The sequence below is a fragment of the Rhinatrema bivittatum genome, chromosome 5, assembly GCF_901001135.1.
Source record: "Rhinatrema bivittatum chromosome 5, aRhiBiv1.1, whole genome shotgun sequence".
Classification (NCBI taxonomy): domain Eukaryota; kingdom Metazoa; phylum Chordata; class Amphibia; order Gymnophiona; family Rhinatrematidae; genus Rhinatrema; species Rhinatrema bivittatum.
In genome coordinates this window covers 207,458,242-207,475,537 of record NC_042619.1, presented here as the reverse complement: position 1 = coordinate 207,475,537, position 17,296 = coordinate 207,458,242, and the positions used below count along the sequence as shown (strand labels likewise).

At 43.8% G+C, this 17,296-nt stretch overlaps 1 protein-coding gene across 1 annotated transcript in view; it reads left to right on the top strand.

Moving 5' to 3' along the window:
• Positions 1-17,296, top strand: part of DMD (dystrophin) — a 3,148,630-nt gene that overhangs the window by 1,621,356 nt on the left and 1,509,978 nt on the right. Inside the window, exons 38-39 of the mRNA XM_029603105.1 lie at positions 14,196-14,318; positions 16,347-16,484. Of these exons, the coding sequence (XP_029458965.1) occupies positions 14,196-14,318; positions 16,347-16,484 (261 nt within the window). The remainder of the gene's footprint in view (positions 1-14,195; positions 14,319-16,346; positions 16,485-17,296) is intronic.

The window sequence follows — 17,296 nt, the reverse complement described above, 5'->3', positions numbered from 1 at the left end:
GGACGCTTTCAAAGTTATTTTTGTAGGTAGAGCACCACTTTACCTGCAGAAATGTTAAAAAGCAGATGCATACTTATTGTTGGAAAAACTACCGGCACCAATTACGTGGAGCAATTGTGTGTGTGTGTGGGGGGGGGGGGTTCCTAGGATAATAATTTCCAAACAGAAAGCATGCACTCACTTTCCCCAGGAAAACTGGTGTAGAGCCTGTGGGTAAAAGATGACCCCCCCCTCCAATATTTTGTATCAAGGCGGGCAATTTCAAAGTGACCCCCAAAATTCTCTGCATTAACGGCATACTATTTACATACATAACGTTCAAAATGCTACACTCCCAAATTCTGACTCTGCCCCCTACCCCTAAGAATGCCTTTGATTTTCATGTGGCCAAATTTGGGCGCATTATGATTTACCGCACGGAGTTTTAAGAGACTAAGGGTTCACGCTCAAGCACCTGGGCAACATCTGCACATTGGAGGCAGTCTTCAAACTCTTTGCAGCCAGACAAAGAAAGAGCGGGCTTTGCAGCATTTCTCGAAGGGAAAGTTGCTCGCTTGCATTCATGCTGAAACTTGCCTAGGTGTCCACAGTACCCGCAAACATTTGCACCTGCTGTTCACGTGGCTCCTCTTTTTTCTTTGCACAGAAAATGAAAAGCATGAGTTTCAAACTGAAATCAACACCACTCCCAGATCACCTCCTCTACCTGCAACTAAAAGTGTGCACACTGTGGATCCAGACGCGCGCTGATCCCCGCGCCGAGGACAGCGGGTGTCATATGCCTCAATTTCACCAGATAAAATGCTCCTTACCCCAAACATGTGCTGGAGTCATGCCAGCAGACTTGGTAAACTTTAGAGAGCAACAGTTCAGATGAGTGCTCGCTCCTTGTCCTGAATCAAGGCAGCGTCAGAAGCCTGTAATGCATCAGACTTGTGCTCTAGTCCAACAAAACATCCCAGGATGCTCCAGCAGACAGGCCTGTGGATTCTGGGCCTGTGCTTGTTCTTTATAACAGCTTGCATTTATTTTATTTATTTGGATTTATTTATCGCCTAACTGCATAGGCTCTACGCTTTTTACATTTTTTGACATTCATGATTCGGTAAAAGACACACATCATACAATTTATAATGGTAACTTTTAAACAGGTGCGTGGACCAGCTCGCACACATGGATGCGGCTATTTTATAACATATGCTTATGTGCACGCACATTATAAAATAGGTTGAGTGCGCACATATGTGCACGCAATTTTGAGTGGACACATGCAAATGCGTGCAAATCCTGCTTCTACCACTTAAGTGGGGGGATTTTTTAAGCCATGTGCACCGACGCAATTGGCCATTTTTCCAATTTATTCCCAGTTTCTCAGGTAAGGGATAGGACTTCCTAACCCCCCTAGTTAAACAGCCTCCCTTCTACCCCTGTTAGCTCCGACCTTAAAACCTCACTGATAGGCCTAGATGTTTTTATTTTATTACTTACACGCCATCCATAGTAGAAATAAATTTACGCAGCAGGGGACCCTGGCGTGCACTTAGTGCGCGTAAGTATTTATGCGCTGGTTTCATTGTGAAATCCGGGAATGCCCATGCCCCGCACTTTTTGAATCTTTTTATTTGTGCGTATAGGTGGAGATACGCACGTCCTCGGGTAGCTTTTAAAATCTGCTCAGTGTGCACCAACCTGAGATATTCGCGTATCTCCCGGTTTTGGCACTCGTCGGGCTTTTAAAATTCAACTTGAAGCATTTAAGATAAAATTAAACTAAAATGGTCAAATAATTAAAATAATAAAACAACAAACATAATCACAGTCCCAATCTGCAAGAAAGAAAATAATGAGTCAAGAAATGTAATTTTAAATAAAGATGTTTTCCGTAAGGTTTTGAACATTTTTGAGCAGTCAGATAATCTCATACCTGTAAGGTATTCCACAATTCTAGCTAAGCAATTGAGAAGGAATGTGCCTGTGTCTCTCCTAAATCATCAAGTGTCAAAGATGGAACATCTAATCGTCGACGCTGAGCAGATCTTAATTGTTGCATAGGATTGTAAGTTTTCAGTATGACATCTGCCCATGGAAATGAGTCAAAGTTTCAGTAAAGAAAATCCAAGAAATGCCATTTTTATAGTTCACATGATATCTTATGGAAAGCAGTGCAGGTCATAAAGCACAGGTGTAATGTGCTCAAGACGCGCATAAGTTATCCAGTAAATACACATTTAAGTCCACTTAGAAAATGATCCCACACAATTACTGCTGTTGTGTGCGTGCTGGTCATACACGCTCAAAATTTACCCACATATCGGGCAGGCAATTTTGTTATAGGCCATTTCTGTGGGTAAAACATTGTTGTATCTACCGAAACACCTTTGAAAATTAACCTCGCCTGTTAGGGTCCATCTTTGTCTGCTGTCAGGCCAGCAAACGTATGCTGGATAAACTTATCTGGCTAATAGTTTGAGGTGTTCAGCATCATGACAGTGCCACTGAATATACCCAGCTATTTTAAAGACAGCCACATAACTTTATCCAGCTATCTTACAGATTGTTCTACGGAACAATCAAAACTATCCAGCTAACTTAACTTCACCCTGAAATGCCCCCCAGAATGCCTTCATGTTATCCATCTAAGCTTTATCCAGTTAGCCGGATAACTCACAGAAACTTTTAAATCTCGCCATTTGTCTGGCTAAGTCTGAACTTAGCCGGGCAAGTGACGCTGAATGTCGACCTCATTTTGCCCTAGGAACATTTAGAAACCGAACACTCCAAAGTGATTAAAGTAGGAACAAATGGAATTCAATGCAATCCTTGACTTCAACTCTCCTCAGTTCTGGACCATCACAGGTGGAATACTGAGGGGGAGACAAAACAGAGCTCACCGCGAAAATAGACTTCTCTTGACACTGTAGACTCGCCTGAGCGGTTCCTGACACAAGCTCTCCCATCGAGGACTGATCCTGTTCCCTTGTAATAGCACCCTTTGACCCATGTCTGTCTGTCTCTCTCTTTCTTTCTCTCTCTCTCTTTCTCTCCTCCAGGAGAAAACTCTCTTCAAAAATACTCCTCCCTACTTCTCTGTCAGCTCACTGCTGTTCCTCCTTAGCTGAGCGGCATGGAATTACAGTACCTTATCCTGACCTCCCAAGGCAGGGGTGAAGATCCGGATCAGGATCCCATAAATCAATGTTGCGTCTGTTGGTCACTGATGGCTGTGACCGCTCTGCCTTACCTCTTTTCTTCCCTTTTCCTCCTCCTTGGGCAGGATGGCTGCCTTGGCGTCACCAGCTTAGCATGGGCATTCCAGTCCACCAAGCTCACTCCCGTGGCCTCCTAGGGCGCGCGCGTGCACATCTCCTACGCTCAAATACACGTCATAGCGGGAACCTCGGGGGCGTCCCCACCACATGATGTCAATACCTCAGGGTATTTAAAGTCTCCGCTCCGCTACCACCTTTGAGTTAGCAAGGACTTCGGTTTAAGCTATTCTGACCACTCTAAGCTGCTCGCTTAGACGCCGCTCTACACTCTAAGGGCCTCGCTCCTTTAGAAGCTCAAGACACCCGCTCCTCGGGGGTCTCTTGCTTGCATCACCCTTCGGGGCCTCTACTAACTGAGACAACCGCTCCTTGGGGGGGCCTCTCTCATATTCTTTTGAGGATCTCCGGACTATCAGGTACTCGCTCCTCGAGGGCCTACCAGTCTATGTATCCTGTACCACGGACCTTCGGTCCCACCATCTCACTACTAGGAAGACGCCTAAACTCCTGTGAGTACCTCTACGATCTGGTGCTCCAACTCCACCCACCAGGTTCGGCATTGCCCGCACCGCGGGTCCCCACCTCTCTTGAACATCTGGGTGAGATTCGACATCTGAGACTGTTGAACATATTGGCACCTCATGGACCTCAGTGCCTTACCTTCCTGCTTCATACCATCTATCTACAGCAGTACAATAAAGCCTTCCATTCATTCCATGTCTGCTATCTGAGTTTAGCCTATTGCTGTGGTTCCCACGGGGCCCCTCCCCGTGGGCGGAGTCATCTCCACAGCAACCAAGGGTCCACAATGCCACAAACACAACAAGCAAAACTCCTAGGAAAAAAACAGCTCTCCCGAAACTCCTCTTCTATTCTCACCAAGACAATCCCTTCCAGACCTGGGAAGGTACTGGCCAGGGCAGAGTCCCTTCCCCTGGATCAGGCTGGGGAACTAAACACACAACTCCTCCTCTCAGAAATCCAACTCAAAAAACCCAGGCTTCTCCTCGTACACAATCCAGGCAAGCTACTGAATCCTAACCTAGGGTTTACACTAGGGACAGTTTAGCTACTGAGGGACTAGGTGGTCCCTTACATGCATTTAAACTAGCAAAGGAGCAATACTAAAGAAGATTAGTATAACTCATCATCCTTTCATCTGCAGGGATGTCTTAAGTACCACTGCTGCTACATTTTTAAACCAGGCAATCTCACACCACCCCTTCCTCAGCGTGCTTCACATCTGATTCATTTCTTTGCATTTGTTAATGGCAGTTTCCGCCTCCTCGACTGTGGACCTGTTCTAAAACCTGGTGGCAGCCTTCACAGAAGGTGCAGGGAAAATACTAAATGGCCTGCTTCTCTGCAGCAGTTTGTGCTTGGATGGCAAAGCTTTGTTCCAGGTCTCCAGGCATGCACAGTGTGTCCTGTGGAACCCGGACACTGTCGTTCAGCATGTCTGGCTCCAAGCAAGTTTTAAGACTGAGTTGTTGTCATAGCCTTGGATTGAAGAACAGATGCTGGGTGATTTTAAGATGCTTGAAAAGTTACAGCAATTAAGTGCTGGCATGACTTTGTATGTCACAGGAAGTGAGTTACCCCTTTATATGTTCCTTGGGGCTGGCATTTTTGTGTAGCCCTGGCACTGACTTTAATGTCATGAAATGATTATAAAAGGTCTTGTCTGATGGTAGTGGTGAGAAGAATCATCTCCAGAGTCCCCACTGGGGAAACTCACTTTTTAAAAAAAAATATTTATTTATTTGCTTCATTTCTTGAGTGCTTAACTCTGAGACTGAAGTTGGTTTACAATGAACTGTTACAAATATATGGGAACAACTCAGTATTGCATAAGTTTAGTATAAAACATGGAGTTAAAGTACAATCAAGGGCAGCCTCTCCAAACAAACCCCACAGATAAAATGGATAAGTTCTTTGTGGAGAAGTCCATTACCGGCTATTAAAAGTTGACTTAGAAAATAGCCACTACTATTACTAGCATCAGTAGCATGGAATAGACTTAGTTTTTGGATACTTGCCAGGTTTTTATAGCCTGAATTGGCCACTGCTGGAAACAGGATGCTTGGCTTGATGGACCCTTGGTCTGACCCAGTATGGCAAGTTCTTATGTTCTTACATTAACTATTGAAGAGACTCTCTAATCTGGGAGTATCCAAGTTAGAAAAAAGCTAACTCAAGAGATGACCCTAAATTTAAGGGAATACTTTTCCACACAGAGGAATTTGAGGAGAGAGTTCCAGAACAAAGGTGCATTATAGGAAAAAGTGCAGGGCCAGTACTTGGAAGTCTGTGTAGCCCTCATCCTGGTCAGCTCTTGGGCACAGGAGCACACGGACAAGATCTAGGACCATGCAAGGCCCCATGACCACCCAGGATTTCAATACAGGGAGGAAAAGTCTTTTTTGAAGGCCCTTATGGTTTTTACCTCTCTTGGGCTCTTCTGCACACCAGCTTCAAGCACACCAGAAATCATGCTTCACTCCATAAGAACATGCCATGCTGGGTCAGACCAAGGGTCTATCAAGCCTAGCATCCTGTTTCCAAAAGTGGCCAATACAGGCCATAAGAACCTGGCAAGTACCCCAAAACTAAGCCTATTCCATGTTACTGTTGCTAGTACTAGCAGTGGCTATTTTCTAAGTCAACATAATTAATAGCAGGTAATGGACTTCTCCTCCAAGAACTTATCCAATTCTTTTTTAAACACAGCTATACTAACTGCACTAACCACATCCTCTAGCAACAGATTCCAGAGCTTAATTGTGCATTGAGTGAAAAAGAACTTTCTGCAATTAGTTTTAAATGTGCCATATGCTAACTTCATGGAGTGCCCCCTAGTCTTTCTATTATCTGAAAGAGTAAATAACTGCTTCACATCTACCCGTTCTAGACCTCTCATGATTTTAAACACCTCTATCATATCCCCCCTCAGCCGTCTCTTCTCCAAGCTGAAAAGTCCTAACCTCTTTAGTCTTTCCTCATAGGGGAGCTGTTCCATTCCCCTTATCATTTTGGTCGCCCTTCTCTGTACCTTCTCCATTGCAATTATATCTTTTTTGAGATGCGGCGACCAGAATTGTACACAGTACACAAGGTGCGGTCTCACCATGGAGCGATACAGAGGCATTATGACATTTTCCGTTTTATTCACCATTCCCTTTCTAATAATTCCCAACATTTTGTTTGCTTTTTTGACTGCCGCAGCACACTGAACCGACGATTTCAATGTGATATACACTATGACGCCTAGATCTCTTTCTTGGGTGGTAGCTCCTAATATGGAACCTAACATTGTGTAACTATAGCATGGGTTATTTTTCCCTATGTGCATCACCTTGCACTTATCCACATTAAATTTCATCTGCCATTTTTTTGATGCCCAGTTTTCCAGTCTCACAAGGTCTTCCTGCAATTTATCACAATCTGCTTATGATTTAACTACTCTGAACAATTTTGTATCATCTGCAAATTTGATTACCTCACTCCATTGGATATTGTTCAATAAAGATGTCTATATTCACAAGCCATTTAGATAGATAACTGAAAAATATACCTCAACGCACAATTAAATTCTGGAATTTGTTGCCAGAGGATGTGGTTAGTGCAGTTAGTATAGCTGTGTTTAAAAAAGGATTGGATAAGTTCTTGGAGGAGAAGTCCATTACCTGCTATTAAGTTCACCTAGAGAATAGCCACTGCCATTAGCAATGGTAACATGGAATAGACTTAGTTTTTGGGTACTTGCCAGGTTCTTGTGGCCTGGATTGGCCACTGTTGGAAGCAGGATGCTGGGCTTGATGGACCCTTGGTCTGACCCAGTATGGCATTTTCTTATGTTCTTATGGATATATTCAGTGCTTATCCAGCTAAATTCTAGCCAGGTAAACCAGGGGTGATCCGGGGAGGAGCGGAGTTAGTTGGATAAATTAACCAGCTAACTCTGATATTTGGAGCTAGCCAGTTAACTTATCTGGCTAGCTCTGGTCAAGCCTCAGAGATGTCCTAAAGTTAGTCAGTTATACATAACCAGCCAACTTTAAGATAGTATGTATATGTTCAGTGTATATTCAGTGTTTATCCGGCTAACTAGCTGAGCCACTCAGCAGCTGAATATTGCCCCTAAAATCTTTACTAAATAAACTGGTAGCAGGAAAAATCCAAATTCGCTGGCACACCACAAGTCATTGTACAGCATATTAACACAAATCCACAATTCAAATACAACTCTCAGTCTCCTAGCTCACTCCCTTCCAAACAGAGGGGAAGTTACTCTTCCAACTTAGGTTCTCCCAGTACCTATAGGGTGTTGCAGATTTTTTCTCTTCTCTGTTCCTCTTTCTCTGTTTCCCATTGGAGTTTCTGGCTGAATCGAGTTTGATAAGTGATTTTGTGGGCTTTCCCAGGCAGGATGCTTCTCCTCTGGCATCTCCCAGTCACTCATCCCTCAGTCGAAAGGGAATCCCTTTCTTGGGGCTCCTCTGAATCTGCTGCTCTTCAGGAATACTTTGTACTTCCCCTCCCTGGACTCCCAAGTATTCCCCTCAGATGAAGCCTAGCCAACCTCTCCCTAGATCCCAGTCTCCTCCTTTGAGCAGGATCACTTCTCCTCTCTTGAAACTTGTCTACGAGAAGAGATGGCCAGGCTGATGCTCTTTGTGACCTTGGGCAAGTAACTTCACCCTCCAGGTACAACTTAGACTGTAAACCTTCTGGGCAAGGAGCTACCTACTATGCTTGATTTGTAAGTCATCTTGAGCATGGATTAGAAGAGAGAGCAGCCCTCATCAAATGTTATCTGAAAAGCTACAATGCTTTCTCTGGCCTCACCCACACATATGATCTCCATCTTTAAAGTTAAGCAATAGTTGATTGGCCTTAATCCAAGATTATCACTGCTGAGCGCTCATTTATCAACTTAATCAAATCAGCAAGATTGCTTTGTAAAGGGCAATAAATATGCAGATGATCTGCAACATACTGAAATTTAAATTTAAAAGATTTAAAATTAAAAAGATTTAAAATTTAAATCGAAAGGATATACAACAGGATCGATATTAGTATTGAGCCTTGTGGAACTCCTCATTCTAAGTGAGTTGGAGCAGACAGCTTACCTTCCCAAAATACAGACCGGGATCTGTCACTAAGAAAAAACTGAAACCAATGAATTCACTCTGCCTCCAATACCAATGCTCCCCAGTCTAGACTATAAGATCTTCTGCTGAATGGTGTCGAAAGCAGACTTTCAATCCAATAGCATCAGAAGCATGTTGACCCCTATCAAGATTTGAACTTACATCATCAACAAAGGCAACCAGTGCTGTTTATGTGCTAAACTTGGCACAGAAATCAGTCCGGGTGCAGACAGTGGTTCTTGGTCAAGAAATCATTTAATTGCCCCAGTCCTACTCTCTCTACTATTCCAGTCACTATCACAAATAAACATAGCACATTGGATTTATGTTTCCTAAAACGTCCCCTTTTACTTAGAGAGAGATTGTAGAAAAGTTTTGGCAAGGACGTATGCAGTCTTTGGTAGAGGATAGATTTTGAAATGAAGATACTAAGAGTAAATTTCAAAGGGCTTAAGAGGCTAAATTTAGAAATTCCTCAAAGTGAGCTTTAGTGGGGGGCAGAGTTAGGGTAAGGGAAGAATGTTAGGAATTTATCCCTGGGCACCTAGTTTGGAGGTCTAACCATGCATTCCCACTTGTGGAAAGCACCCCTACCATGGTATTCACTGCGCTAGGACGCTCATACTTCTTTTGTGAATGCTACAGGAGCTAACTCACATTGAAACCAGGTGTTTATGCCCAGTTTAATGTGGTTTAGTAAATACACCTGTTAGGTTCTTAAATGTAGGCAACTGAAATGTAGCCATAAATGTAGTTCCCTAGGTTTTAAGTGCCTAAATTTAAGAGAACGTTCAGCTAAAAACATAGGTCCTTAAATTTGACTGAAAATCTGCTAAAGTTTAGGAATTTAAGTTGAAGCATTGAGGATTTTTTGAAAATTGACTCCTATCTGGATAAGAAAATCCATCCCTTTCTCAAACAGGTTCTCCACTGTTATGGTTATTGGTGTTTGGGTGGATCCTTGGACACTGTGGCAGCTGACCATGCCCACCGGGGGCAGTCCCGTGAGGGACTACGCTGTCAGGCTAGACTCTGGACACACAAACACAGATTGAATCTTTATTTAAACAGTTTTAGAAACCACCAGAGGTGGCAGTAGTGAGTAGTAGATGTTTAGCCCGGCTGGGCAAGTATCCCACCGGACTGCTTGGCTGTGCTGTAGTGGAAAGAGACTGAGAGTTATGAGTACCCAGTGAGAAATATACAGAGTCCCAGTAGAATAGATGAAGCTCTAAGACAGGGAGAGCAGGCCCTCGAGGAGCGAGTACCTGATCCCTTAGAGCAAGGAGACTCCGTGGTATTGTACTCACACAGTGGTTCCACCAGACGAGAGGTCCGGCACTGGAACAGAGGGCAGGCCCTCGAGGAGCAAGTACCTGATCCCTTAGAGAAGAGAGACTCAGTGGTATTGTCCTCACACAGCAGTTGCACTAGACGAGAGGTCTGGCCCTGAAAGCGAGGGCAGGCCCTCAAGGAGCGGGTACCTGGTTCCAGGGAAGCAGTACTGTGGAATAGATGGTAGTTGTACTCACAGATGGATACTGTTAGTGAAGTCTTCCAAGTAGAAAGGATTGTAGATGCAGGCAGCGACTCAGGGAACATGGGCCCTCGAGGAGCGAGTACCGGTTTCCTGATAGCACCTGAAAGAAGTAGAAGAGGCCCCCAAGGAGCGGGTACCCCGTTAGCAGTAAGAGTTCCAGAAAACACTGGAGTGGCAGAGTAGCTTCGGTACGGAGAGCGAATCCCATCCGTAGTAATCCGAGTTGTTGCTAACTCGATTAGCTAGCAAAAGAGGTAGGCTTAAATATCCGGGCAGCGTGACATCATCTCAGGAGGACGCCCCTGAGGTTCGCGCCAATGAGGAAATAAAGATGAGGGCGGCGTGCGCACGTGCCCTATGGTACCTTGGAGGAGCATGGCGGGAAGCAGCACCAAAGCCAGTCCGGGGACGCCTGAGAGGTCGGCTGACAGACACCGCGGTAGCCAGTAGTCCGAGGTGAGAAGGAGGAGCCGCAAGAAGAGTAAGGTAGGCGGGGCGAAGCCGTCGTAGACCAATGGTCGCAACACTCTACTGACTTCCTACTCAGTTTCTGATTTCCAGCAAGAATTATCCTTTACCCACATTTGGAATAAGCCCTTCTCAAACAAAGAAGAACACAGGCTTCAAGAGGATATAGTTCCCTCTATTTAATTATTAATCTACCTTTCAGGCACTTGAAAGCAGATTATATCCAGGCACTGTAGGTTTTCCCTATCCTCAGAGGGCTCACAATGTAATGACTTACGAACAGCACAGTACATATCAGTGAAAGTTTGACGTGATTTAGAGTTAGGAAAGTCACACAAAGATGAAATTTCTATAGTGTTCTCTCTCCACTTCGGGCATATCATACAGCTTAACACCAGGAAAAAAGGGGTAGTTATTTCCAACGTTAAAAGTGTGAGAAAAAGTCCCTCATTTTCATTGATCCTGCCCAAACTCCTCCCCAATTCCATCCCTTTGAATAAATTCAAAACATTTGCATTATCATGATAACACATTTTGATGAATGACACTGTAAGTTTGTACCTGAGGTAACGGAGAGTGAAGTGACTTGCCCAAGGTCACAAGGAACAGCAATGGGATTTGGTCCTTGGCTTCCCTGCTTCACAACCCCCTGCTCTTAACAAGAGGCTATTCCTCCACTCTTTATGAGGTTTATTCCTAGGTCCTGACCTTAACAGATACAGGTGTGTGTTTGTGCTCAGTCCAAAGGCAGCATCAGATGCCCTCTGACTTCAGCCAGTCTGACGCTGAGCTGAACTACCCTCCTCTATTCCAGGGCAGGAGCGAGAGGGATGAGAGGGACAGAAAACCTCTGATCCTCGCAGAAGAAAATTCAAAATGGAAACTTTCCCTTGTACTGACAGAAAGCAGTTGATGTTAAAGAATGCTTTTCCCTTTACAAAAGCAGGAAAGCCTTTCATTTAATCCTGCATAAAAGGAGCAGATTGTATTGGGAATACCTTTTCCAAAAGTGCTTTGACTAAGATAAAAGCATAGAATTTAAGCAATGAGCTGAGAATGCCCGGTTCCCCACTCTCAAAAGGTCTTCTTGCAGTTCCTCACAATTGGTTTGTAATCTAATTACTTTGACTAATTTTGTGTCATCTGCTAATTTGATAATCGCTCTCATCACTCCCTTTTCCAGATCATTTATAAATATATTAAAAAGCACCAGTCCCAGTACAGATCCATGGGGCATTCCAATTAATTTTCCTCTCTCACTGGAAGATATGACCATTCCTATTCTCTGTTTCCAATTTCTTAGCCAGCTACTAATCCACAACAGGGCATTGCCTTCCATCCCATGACTCTTTCCTTTCCTGATGAGCCTTTCTCTTGGTGCTTCCTGAGGGATTTTGTAGCCAATGCCATAAAGGCCCAGATAGGATAGGGTAAGGGATGAGTGCAGGGTGTGTGTGTGTGTGGGGGGGGGGGGGTCTGGCCACAGTGCCAAACTTTGACAACTTTGGCCCCTTAAAAATATTTAGTTCTGACTATGCCACTGGTTCTATGCAATAAACTTTATTCCAAGGGCATGCTAAAATTTTCCCTCAATTGCATGGCCTTGGTAATAACATGGATGCTCACCCAGAAAAATGAAAAGTTTGTCCTACTTGCGGGAAAATATTCAGTGCTAAATGGCTCAATGTGAAAAAGCTAGCAAAGAATTTCCTCTTCACAGGCTCATCATAATGGATGTGTCAGGACACCTCAGCATCACATAGCTCCTTCTAAGATCCTCACCTCTGAATCCCTCCAATGGCAGGACAAAGCCCCCTCTCCCCCTTGAGCACACCCTCTCATTCTTACCTGTGGCAATAACAAATCCCCTTCTAGTGCATGCATCTCCCAATTTCTCCCCCTTCCAGAGCAACTCCTCCCTCCCTCTCTTGCCTGCCCCATGTGCATTGACAGAGCCACCTCAGGGATATTGCTCTCCCCATCCTCCATATGGCAATGAGAGAGCCCCCTTCACTGATCTTAGGCATTCCCTCTCAATCCTTTCCCCTGCAACAATGACAAAGCCACCTTCGGGATACCCTCCTTCCTGATTTCCTCTCACCCCAGGTTTGATTTAAGAGAGATTTGAGGGATCAAACATTCTAACTGCTTTCTCTGTCCACATCAACTTCACCCCATCACTTCTTGTTCCCTTCAGGAGAAGTTGGAGTAGGGAGAGTGCCCCTTCTCTAATTTGCTGTGTCTGCTTCAGCCTCAGCTTCATCCCCCTCCCTTCCTGTTCTCTGCAGGCTATTTGTGAGGGGAAGGACTAGAGCAGGAGCAGAGCAATTGTTATACTGAAAGCAGGCACCCTGCAGCTTTCTTTAAATGATCAAATTAAGAGGTAGGGAAGCTTCAGGTATGTTGATTGTGCAGCAAGTTGTAAATTATGCAGCAACAGGCTAATTATGCAGTTTCTCCCAGGCTGCAGAATCGTGGAAGCCTGGGGACACTGCGTATAGCTAAGCATGATGTTTGAAGGTAGAGCGGATAGTGAAAGGAGCAATGGAAGTGTTATTGCTGTCAAGGTAAAAGTAATGTTCCAGCTGGCTAGCTTTAATTGTGGTGCTCTACCTGTTATTGTGCCATTACTGCACAGTAAGTACAATAGAAATTGATTCTGCTCCTTGAGGGGTAAAGGTTTAATTGGTATACTGTACTGACAATTATAGGTGGAACTGAATCTGGCATTTGAAAGGTTTTTTGAAGTAGCCTTAATACCAATCACCCAAAAAGCTGCCTTAAGTGTAATTGTTATATATATAATGACATTAAATAACATGTCACAAGTTCACAGAGTCAAACCTAAGGAAAAACATTCTGTGTATTAATCATTTGAAGTGTTATCACCTAATGAAATTTTGGAATCCACTTATGGATTTATGTTGACCTGCAGACATGCACCAGTGGTTCCCTGTAATGTATTAGAAACAAGGGAAGTTTGCTTCTTCAGAAAAAGTGGCCTCAAGCCATTTTAAAATTCAAAATTAAACACTCTGTAATAACTTTAATTGTGCTAGTTGCTGACTTGGGTGAGTTGAATCTTTGCTGTCCGTGGGGTTTGCTAAATTTCTGCAGTGGCCTCTTTTGCCAATCAATGTTAATAGGAAGTGAATTGCCTGGCAGGGGCCTCTGCTCGGGTTCATTACTGGCCGTTTTTCTGCAGGACTGAATAAGGGTAATATCGCTAATGATCCTCCCATGCTTTAACATCGGAGAAATTATTCAAGCCGACACCGCAGATTAACCTGCTGTGATTGCCAGCACGCAGTGGGGGCCTGCATAATTTAACAGGCACTGGGTGGTGGGTGACATCTCTCTTCTGGTAGTTCGCTTTTATTCTCTTGTCACTGATCATCTTGAGGCTTGTAGGTGCCAAAAAAAAAAAAAAAGGGGGGATTTTAGCAGTGACAAGTGCAGCTTAGAACCATGAAATCCTGTGAAAAATCTGGCAATGAGAGAGCAACAAATATGGAGACAAGGCCTGGACGCCTTCACTTCCCATGGGGTGCTTCGGTTCCTCAGTGGTGTCCCTTGATCTACTCCGTGTAAGCATCTGCAGCAATTTCTTCCAGGCCTGTCACGTGGATATTGAATTCTCTGATAAAACGCTAATGTGTGTCATTAATTTAGCAGCAGGGAGGTAGAACTGATGCCATCTTTGTTTATAGTTCTTGTTACATAATTTATGGTTTAAATAAACAATTTCTTTTTTTTTTTTTTTAGCCCAAAGTTACCATGAAGGAATTGGAGCAGTTTAACGCAGACATGCAAAAATTGCTGCAGCCGCTTGAGGCAGAAATTCAGCAGGGGGAGAGCCTGACGGAGGACGACTTCAGTAAAGACACGGTAAGTTGGATGTGATAGGAAATGAGAGAAAGGGGAAACAATTCTCTGCCACTCCAAACCTCGTGCTCTTCTGATGGCCTTCACTAGGGATGTGCATTCATTTTAATGACATTTCCCAGGCCTCCCCCAGCCCCCTCCGTTTGAGCCCTCATGCCATAGTTTCTTTTCACTGGGTAGGAATGATGTCCTGTTCCTCCTGCCCCATCGGCAGTGTGCTGCAAAATGTTGCCAGAAGAGCAAGGCTGGTGCCACCCACCAGGCCCAGATGTAGACCAGTGCCATTTCTAAACATATCAGTGCCCCATGAATTAAAAAAACTATGGTAAGAGGGTTCAGGGCTGCGGGGTCCTTGGAGTGCTTTTTTCCTCCAGTGGGACCCAACTTTTTGTTTTTGTTTGTTTTTTTTTATTTTTTCTTATTTAAGCTTTTTTTTTTTGTTGTTGTTTGTATTGTTTTTTTTTAATTTAAATAAACCAAAGAAAACAAACAACATCCATCCGCATGGAAAATTCGGGTTAAAGTCTGTGGATATACTTTGGCCCTATATGAGTGGTTTCAAATTTATCCTTTAAGTGTACAGCTTAATATCTGGTTAAAACTAACTTCTCAAAGCTTGTCATGTTAGACTTAGGACAGTCATTTGTGTGGATCAAATTTAGACAGTACTGAATATCGCATTAACCGGTAAAAGGGCCTGTTTACTAAGTCACAATATTACTACTGCTACAGAGGTGTGTCAGCAAAGCTAACGCACCTGCCAGACCTCTAAAGTGCAGACACGCCCCAAATAAATGCTCTCCTACCCCACAGATGAAACCCCTGCCCACCCCGCAAACTAGAAGGCTTCTTTTCCCCCAGGCACATCACCATCTCCCCACTTTAAAGGAACCTCTGCCCCCTTCCCTAGCTCTGCCCCAATACCCAGTATGCTTAAAAATGTCCTCCCCTTCAGCCCTGTTCCCTGGACTCCCTCTTACCATCAGGAGCATTAGGGTCATAACTGGGCAGGAATGATCCCCAGTAACTCCTATCCCACTCCCTGGCTTACCTGAGCCTCTCACTTTTCCTGTATTGTGTGGGTGATAAGGTTGGTAGCTGGAAACTGCTGCTTCCTCAGAGGGGAGGTGATGATGTAGGGAGAGGGGAGGTGAGGGGGCATTGTACTTTGTGGGTGGATGTGGCTGCAGGGGGTTTTATCTTCATGGGGAAGGGGTAGAGCAAGTCACACGGGGCTTGCTATCCCTTTAAGATCATGGCCTGGAGAGGCTGGAAGCACGAGTTGCCGTGGCCAGGATCACACATGGCAACATGCATTACCACCAGGCAATTACTAAAATGCTGCACTCGGTTTGCTAGATCCCCCGGAAAGCAAGTTGTAGTAAAACAGTGCGCTAATGTGCCATATTAATGCAGGTTAGTAACTAGACCTCTCCATTTAAAAAGCCCACCCAAGAAACTCCTCAGCCAGGCTTCTTTTTTAACCAGCTAAATATGTATGCGCAGTGATTTTACACACACACACACACACACATACACACACACACATTTAGCCTGTTAATGGGGGTTCTTTTTAACAGGTTATATTCATGTGGTCAGAAGCTGATTTTAGCCACAGATTTCTTTTGAATATTGATTTTTATCCATTTTAATTTGCAATTGCATTGTATACATTTTTTTATGTGGTACCTTCATTTCACACGCTTTTGCTACTAAGCCTTTAATGTCAGGAGAGAAATAAAAGGGGATGGTAAAGGCCAGAGAAGAAGCACCTGTGAGCATCTGTTAGGCAGAGTCTGAGCTTGTGCAGCATTTCTATATGCACAGGGTCATATTCAGAACGTAAACCAGCCTAGAGCTTTAGCTGGAGATCAAAATCCATAAAACGGTCTGCAATCGGGTAGCCAACCAGACTGAAGATTGTTAAATTTAAATGGTCCTCCCTCTGCCTTCAACGCAACCCAACATTAACTACATTGTCTGTAGTTAATATGTGAAGAGCTTACGTTGACTTGTTATTCCTTTGAACAGATCGAAGACCATGAAGGCACCGTAAAAGAACTTTTGCAAAGAGCTGATGCTCTTCAACAAAGGATCTCAGATGAAGGCAAACGAGATGAAATAAAGACAAAACAGCAACTGTTGCAGACTAAACACAATGCTCTCAAGGTACACAATCTTCCGCTATGGAGAAATCACTTATTGTCATTGTTGTGCATGAGAAAAAGAGTGTCTTCTTTTATTCAATGTATTCAAGATTAATGCATGATAATTATAGAGAAAAAATGGAAAATATATTAACTATGTATTGAGCCATGGTACAACCGCACTTTGAGTACTGTGTGCAGTTCTTGTCACCCTATCTCAAAAATGATATAGGGGAACTAGACTAGATGTAGAGGAGGGTGACAAAAATGATAAAGGGAATGGAACAGTTCTCCTATGATGAGAGGCCACACAGGTTAGAGCTGTTCAGTTTGGTGAAAGGGGACATGAAAGAAGTTTATAAAATCATGAGTGGGGTGAACGAGTAAATAAAGGAGAGTTGTTTCCCCTTTCAAATAATACTGAAATAAGGGGACACTCCATGAAACTAACAACCAGCAGATTTAAAAAAAAATCCTAGAAAGTGCTTTTTCACGTAGCACATGGTTAAGCTGTGGAGTCTGTTGCCAGATGACATGGTCAAGGTGGGTAGGAAAGCAGGGTTTAAAAGAGGTTTGGGCAAGTTCCTGGAGGAAAAGTCCATAACACATTATTAATATTAGCCAGGCAGATAGAAGAAAGCTGTCGCTAGCCCTGGGAGTAACAGGAGTTAGATTTACTTTATGGGATCTGACAGATACTTGTGACCTGGATTGACCATTGTCGGAGATAAAATACTGGACTTAATGGACCTTGGTCTGACCAAGAATGGCCTTTCTTATGTTCTTATGATTTAATTCAATTGTGTGTGGCCATAGATAATGTTCTTTTGGTTT